At 33.0% G+C, this 8,279-nt stretch overlaps 1 protein-coding gene across 3 annotated transcripts in view; it reads right to left on the bottom strand.

The window, feature by feature from the left end:
* Nucleotides 1-7,957, bottom strand: part of LOC119838141 (glycogen [starch] synthase) — a 19,766-nt gene extending 11,809 nt beyond the window's left edge. For 2 of the 3 annotated variants that reach the window (XM_038363973.1, XM_038363975.1), the window contains exons 1-4: nucleotides 3,610-3,748; nucleotides 1,425-1,502; nucleotides 906-1,012; nucleotides 152-343 (exon numbers count right to left, since the gene is read on the bottom strand). In XM_038363973.1, the coding sequence (XP_038219901.1) occupies nucleotides 152-343; nucleotides 906-1,012; nucleotides 1,425-1,502; nucleotides 3,610-3,748 (516 nt within the window). Of the gene's footprint in view, nucleotides 1-151; nucleotides 344-905; nucleotides 1,013-1,424; nucleotides 1,503-3,609; nucleotides 3,754-7,720 lie in introns of those variants that run through there. The other variant, XM_038363974.1, reaches the window with a different exon arrangement.
* Between the last annotated feature and the right edge of the window lie 322 nt (nucleotides 7,958-8,279).

An 8,279-nucleotide genomic window follows, 5' to 3' on the forward strand; every position in this document is an offset into this window, starting at 1 on the left:
AGTAAGATGTATTTTTGACTACATTTTCATTATAATTTTTTATACTAATTTAACAATTTCGCCGTGTCATTCGCCTTAACGACGAGATGTAGGAATCCAATGGAACATTCTATCCCTTATCTTGTAACTAGAGCCTATATAATACGCTCACCTCAGTTATAAACTGTGCGACCATGAATCCCAGTATCACCGCGTCGTTCGCCTCGACGTCGAGATGTGGGATTCCAATGGAACACGTATCCCATAGCTCTTGCTTGTAACTGTCCAGTTGCCAAGCCGCTGAACCAATGTCGAATAGAATGATTTGGGGGTTGCCATCGACGAGCCACGTGCCTGTGTGGAGCTGGAATCATTGGGAACTACATTTTAATGTTATTTATATTGTCAACCGACTTCAAAATAAGGATGATATCAATCCGACTGTATTTTTTGTGTCTGTAAGCTGTTAGAATCAAGAATTGCTATTTTTTGCAATTAAAACACTATATATTTATTGTTTAGTACAAATTTAATCACTATGTTACTTTCAACAAAGTAAATATCAGCACAATTCATTGAAAAGTTTACAGATAAACGAAAAAGCTATGTTCTTTTAACATATTCTACTTGTTTTTGGAACATACCGAAAATATTATTCAAGACTTGACCATTCTGGGACAATATTTCAGAAATTAACGACGGTTAATTTCTGAAATATTCTATTATATAATATTTAATATATATGGGAAAGGATGACCATCCTTAGCCCATGTTTGTTCCCACTGCGGGGATACAGGCTTTCTCGAGGGTACATGCCCTAATCTACCAGCCTGGCCAACATGGCCTGGTCACATATCTTTTGATTTTTGGACATGCTGGGTTACTCGTGATGTTTTCCTTGACTGTATAGAAATAATTATCCATACCTTATACCCCTGACTCCTCATAGCGTTAACGGCAGTTGTGAGGGGGGAGTTGGGGGGGAAATCTGCCTCCTCTACTTCTTGCCGTGCACAGGACTCTTTGTATGGACCTGAGAAGGTATAATGATGTAATATAACATTTATTTACTTAACTGTCCCACTGCTGGGACACAGGCCTCCTATGAGAGTTCAGGCCATAATCCAACACATCCATCCACAAGTGCGGATGGCCAGATGTCACATGTCGAACTTTTGACTCTCGGATATGTCGGTTTCATCACAATGTTTTCCTTCACGGTTCGAGCAGTGGTGATTTTATCCATATGTGCAGATAAATTGAAAAATCATAAATTTAAAACAAAATGAAATTTGGGACGTAGAGAGCTGGACAACTGGAATAAGATATAGGCAACTTTCTATCCCGATATTCCAACGGGATACGGACTTACGCGGTTGAAACCGCGGAGCGCAGGTAGTAAGTATATATAAATAAATGACTGCTATATGAAATGAAACACGTACCCAATAGACAGTAATTATCACCCATCTCCTCAGTGGAGACGTATGCCTTCGATCTGATGACAGTGTAAATTCCACCAACTGAAAAACAAAGTATTAAATCAATATTATATTGTACTTACTTCTTTAACACTATGTGTATGGAAAAATTAATTTTGACTCTCGATAAAGCTAGTTATAAGCAGTTATTAATGTATACTCAGGATTCTTTATATTATCTTTGTTTTTTATGTGCATTTTTGACTTTATAAATGTTTGTTTTAGTATTTATATATCGCCTTTTTTCTTTGCCGATAGTATTTTTTTTGTCATTATTACTGTGAGGTTTTTTCCTTTGATAGAATAAATGTTTCTATATTTCGTTGTTTCCTTCTTACTAATATTATGAAACGATAAAGTTTATGAATTTATGACTTAGTGACGTTGGGGGTACTCTGGAACTACTAGATCGTTTTTAATAATTCTCCCGTTTCTATCGTTGCATATATACATGACCCTTGAATTAATGCTATATATACGATAAATTTGTATCACGTGCGAAACCAGGAGGATAGCTTGTTACAGATATATCGCAGGCATAAAAAACACTCGGATGGTTTGTGGACAATTTGATGTCATAGTATTCCTATACATTTAGATTGATCGAAAATATTGTTTTAATATAATTCTTCTCAGAATTAAATAGAATTAATTTTTCTTAGATATAGGCCAAGTTCAAAATTTAAAGTCATAATTGCAAAAAGAGTTAAGTTATATGTTTTACAGTTTTTAAATCGTTTAAAAGCATAAATAATAAAAGTGCATAAATATCTAATTTGATTCGTATTAAACGTGATTCGATATAGATATATTATAACGAAGAAATACACTGGCTTTTAACACGCTGTTGTTAGCTTCACCTGTATGTTTGTATGAGAGACTCAATTTTGACCCACATTTGCGGCCACGATTGGTGACAATACAATCGTTTCATGAGTTTATCTTTTTACCTTTATTAGGATCGACAGGATCAAATAATTGCCTTACATATACTCTATGTGAGACAATTTAATTTGTTCTCTTATTAACGTAACTTAAATATATTAAACGTATAAAACACCTGCTTTCCGAACCGAGAGTTTACATAACTTTTAAGTTATTTCAATAAGCATTTAGTTCAGATTAAGATCAACCTAGCAATGTAACGAGACTAAGCAAGCACAATGACCTATTGTACTAGCTCAGAGCTGGAACCGAACGGGACTAACTCGTTCTAGGTCCAATGTTACAGGCATCTAGGCACGTACGTTAGTGTTTAGGTGAGAACTGAATAAATTTTGAAAGGAAAGGCTAACTTAACTTAATGATTTATTATATATCAGTCAGTATAATTTGAGATTGATTTGACCTATTTGTTGTAGAATTGAGTATTTATTATCTATACTAACTGCACGCCTCGGCTCCAACCGAGTAATCATTTATCGTAATTCAAATAATATAAACTATCCTATCATTTTAAGTTGGTTTTCAAACTGCATATGGTGTGCAAAATTTGATTAAAATCGATTGAGTAGTTTAGTAGTCCATCGATGAACAACATGAATATGTACTTATGTAGTTTATGTATATTATATTATTACAATATAAACGGTTTTGGGTGTTGTTCCTCCATAAAAATTAAGGAAAGACGCTAGGTTTCAGCCGGTTTTTTTAGTTACCCCTATCTAAGAAACATCGATACTCACGTTAAACATTATCAACACTACACAGTATAAAACAAGGTCGCTTTCTCTGTCCCTATGTCCCTATGTATGCTTAATTCTTTAAACCACGCAATGGATTTTGATGTGTTTTTTTTTTAAATAGCTAGAGTGATTCTGAAAGAGTGATTGAAGAGTGAAGAGTGATTCTGAAGAGAAAGGTTTACATGTATAATAAAATCTATTAAACTACTCCGATTTAACGCGTGAGAAGACGCGGGCAAGCGCTAGTGTTAAATAAGAAACTAAACCGCCTTCAAATTGTCAGAACTAAATTGAAACTAATTTGAAAGGTCACATGGAGCTCTCAAATAAAAAAAATATCATACAAATCGGTTCACCCAGTAATAAGCTACGAGGTAACAAACACTAAAACAAACAGTCGAATTGACCTCCTATCTTTGCTGTCGGTTGAAACCACAAGGAAGTATAATGGTCAAATACCATACCTTTGTTAGCAGCCTCCCAGGCGGTTTCGAAGGTCCACCTGTTCTCATCGTTGGCAGCCAGACCTCTGTCCATGTAGGACAGGAGGTCGTGCGTCGAATCCGACCTGTAGAAGCGGCGAGAGGAGCGATCGCGAGACATCTTGTCTGAAATAGTAATAGATAAAAATCATTATCCTACTATCCTACTAATCCTACGATTAATATTAATGCGAAAGTTTGTAAGGATGTGTGTGTGTTTGTTGCTCTTTCACGCAAAAACTACTTAACCGATTGCAATGGAATTTGGTACGTAGACAGCTGGACAACTGGAATAACATATAGGCAACTTTTTATGCCGATATTCCTACGGGACATGGACTTACGCGGGTGAAACCGCGGGGCGCAGCTAGTTAATCATAAACACTTGTAGAAGTTTACACGAACAATAATTGTTTTCAACAAACTAACAAAATCAGACCACATGGCAGGCACCAGCTATCAATTAAAAAAAGGATCATAAAAATCGGTCTACCCAGTACAAATTTATGAGGCGTACTTAGTAAACACGACAAAAAACAAACAGTCTAATGATAATCTCTTTTATTGAAGTCGGTTGAAAAAAATTGCGTTTAGTTAAGTATAAGTAAAATATTGGTTGTTTTATTTTCTTTCTCTTTCTAATTATTGGTCGATCTTATACTTTTCTACAATGTATTATACAATTATTATAAACTTCATACTAAAACGTGAAACAGCAAATATATTTGGCGGGCGCCCAATGTCAGTCATACGTTTTATGTAAATAAGCAAAAATATATTACGTAACTTTGTTTTGCATCTTCCAACAGATATTACGACAGCTCTGTTATAATTACTTTTGCGTGACATTTTTAGGATGTAAGAAAGCGTTTTAGGAATCGAATTGCACCTATACAATAGCGCAGACTGGTCGGTATGTTAGTGTGTCACAGACTCAATTGGACTCGATTTCGAAGCGGCCAGCTCACTTCAGAACAGCGCGGAGATATTTAATTCAAACTGTTTAACTATATCCAGTATAGGTGACAATACAATAATTTCATTTGTTTATCTTATTATCGACAGGGTTAAATAATTTCCTTTCGAATACTATGCAAGAGCAAGTGAGTCAATTTAGTTGGTTCTATTGTTTTGTTGTCTTCTAAAGCTATATTTATTTCATATGAACTTTCTATGCAATGCGTCCAGACTAACAACATGAATTAAACCTTAATACTCATAAAACTCATGCGCATCAGGAAAATATGCGAAATTTAGACGACTAATTATAATTTCTAAGATTATTTACAATATTTTCGTGAACAAACTTCCCGTGTTCCAAAGCATTATAAATGCTCACCTACTGCATTCGTTACGAAACAAAAGTATCGAAATAATAGCAGACCAATGATGCTGACAGCTCCGCTGCAAATTGACCCATATCATCAATTTAGAGCGAATAGGTGACTGATAATAGTTTTTACGATATCAAATCAACTCAAAACAAATCATATATTAATACTAGCGGTCCGGCCCGGCTTCGTGCATGTATAGCTTATAGCCTTCCTCAATTCCTCAATATCTAACACTGAAAGAATTTTTCAAATCGGACCAGTAGTACCTGAGATTGGTGCGTTCAAACAAACAAACTCTTCAGCTTTATAATATTAGGACAGATAAGTTCCGAATAAGTGAACTCTATATGAGAAACGCGATATGCGATAGCCTTTATCTCACGATTAAATCAAATGGAAACATCCTAATCGAATAACTTATAGGTTCAATCGTTCATATTTATTAGTTCGTTAATTGACATGATCAATGAACTTTATGGGTTAACTAACTGCTCCCCACGGTTTCACCCGCGTAAGTCGCTATCCCGTAGGAATATCGGGATAAAAAGTTGCCTATATGTTATTTCAGTTGTCCAGCTATCTACGGACCAAATTTCATTGCAATCGGTCCAGTACTTTTTTGTAAAATCATTAAAAACATAAAACTAAAATATCAAGACTACATACGTCATCAGTATGGACACATTTATGTTCCCACGTGGATATAACGATAAGAATTGTAATTATATATTCGATAGATATCGAGATAGATTTATTAACCTGCTATTAGTTTCATTATAACTAGTTATTTTTGCAATTCGATTGTTAACATGAAACAACCGGTCATAAATGATCCTGTGGTTTTGTCTATGGCTGGAGCAATGCACAGACAGACAATGTAAAAAAACACCTATGCATAACTTTTATACTATATTACTAAAGTAAAAATTATGTACTATAAAAGTTATATAAATACTTTTATAAATATTTTATTTTTAATTTCACATTTTAATTTCGCGACTTCAAACTTTTTATTGCCTCAGTTCATCACTTTTAATAATTATTATATATGACAGTGCAATATATAAGATGAAATATATTTAATATGGTTAACCGCCAAAACTTCACATATGGTTTATCCTCTCTACATAGAAACCTACCTTATAACTAACAAAGACGTTAATCAAAAATTAACTAAATTGGTCCACCCCTTCTCGAGCACTATGCTTAGCAACAGATTTAGAAATTCAATTTTATTTATATAGAAGATATATGCGATAATTTAAGAACACATATGAGTCACATTCCTATGAGATTATTATTTGTAAAAATGTCATGAGTACATTATAATGACATTATAGATAAGATACATGTATATATTATTATGTAATAACAACAAGAACAGGCACTTATCTCTAAAAATATCTATATTTGAATATGATGGGTATTTAATATAACGTTTCCACAAACAAAAGAGATTTTCAAGTGACTATACATAATTAAAATTATTCCTTTACTAGCAATAAAATCTCTATATACATAAAATTACAATGTTAGTTACTATACTCCTCCGAAACGGCTGGATCTATTCTCATGAAATATTGTGTGCATATCGATTAGGTTTGAGTAATCAGCCAACATTCATTTTTCATACCCTTAAATGATAAGAGATAGGCAGAACAGCGTTTGCCAGGTCTGCTAGTCCTACTAATATTATAAATACAAAAGTTTGTAAGGATGAGTGTGTTTTTGTTGCTCTTTCACACAAAAACTACTGAACCGATTGTAATGAAATTTGGTACGTAGACAGCTGGACAGCTGGAATAACATATAGGTAACTTTTTATGCCGATATTCTTACGGGATGTGGACTTACGTGGGTGAAACCGCGGGGCGCAGCTAGTATTATATAAATGAGACATTTGTAAGAAAAACTCAGATTTATATATATTATTTTTTGGACATAACTACTATAACTTAATCAAACGAGGTTTCAAATGCATTACTTTATATTTATATCCTTTTTTTTATTATTTACACAGTTTGTTGTGTTGTTGCTGTAACAAGCATATTTTAAAGAATTTGTGTAATGTTTTTGTGAAACTTTATAAGTTATTGTTAAAATTTAATTTACCATTTATGTAAAAAATATTTTTAGTGTCTAGGTGACTATGGCAAAATGCAATATTTTCAACCGACTTAGAAAAGGAGGTGGTTATCAATTTAACTTTATTTTGTTTTTGCTTCCTCATAACTTTTTAATGAGTGAATCTATTTCTATGATTCCTTTTTTTTTAAGTTGGCCATGGTACTTTAATGATATCAATTTAGTTCTGTTTTTTGTTAAAAATAATTACATTAATTAGTCATTACTAATAAGTAATAATTTATTTTAATTTTATTTGATTTAGTTTATGAATTAAAATATGATTATATTTCTCTTTATTAATTTTATGGTCCACAAAACACGTATAAATTAACTTACATATAAATTACTTTTATTTCAATAATTAATAACAATTCTCAAACTTTTAAAATAATAACGATTTTTCTTGTAATTAAATAGAAATTTAAATTTAATTCGGAGCCGCAGTTGCCGGCAAGTAAAATATACTTTACACGCGTACAATTCAATGAATTTGTAAAATAAACAGCGGCATATATTACCGAGTATCTGTACGCTACGGCAACGATTAAAAGTGATAAAAATTATTTATAGATCATCACTGAATGAACAGCTACGTAACTAAGAATACCTATAATGCATTTAAGTTTACTTACGTTTTAAATAAGATTGCCCCTATCGAATCTTGTAGAACTGGTTTTATCACTGAAAACTTCACTCAATACGTGGCACAATGGGGTTTTTAACTTGATCAAGTTGCCCCGAACTTTATTACGATATGAATTTAATAAATGGCATGTCTACGCGGGTAGAAAATTCAAATATAATGAATTTTCGCAAGTTAATAAACGTCAAACTAGCCGAATTTGAAGGTCACCTTGAAGTGACAATAATGTAGGAATGTTGCAACACTCACGAGATTTGATTTGAGATAATTCAAAAAACTAATTGAAATAAAAGTAAAATTATCACCGTGTAGGAGATAACGACTCGTTTCATTATAACGGCAGTATTAACGTAAGGTAAGACAAATAGTGAATAATGTTAAACCACGATAACAATATGCTTAAACTTCTAATGCGCGCTGTGCGCTCAGCGCTTATATAGATTAAATGCTTTGCCTCTATCTTTGATATAGCATGTTAGTAGTTTATCTCTGATTACATTTCAGCATTAATTTTGTAGTATCATTCAATTGAAAATTGGATAAGCGAA

This window comes from Zerene cesonia, unplaced genomic scaffold (genome assembly GCF_012273895.1).
Source record: "Zerene cesonia ecotype Mississippi unplaced genomic scaffold, Zerene_cesonia_1.1 Zces_u001, whole genome shotgun sequence".
NCBI lineage: Eukaryota > Metazoa > Arthropoda > Insecta > Lepidoptera > Pieridae > Zerene > Zerene cesonia.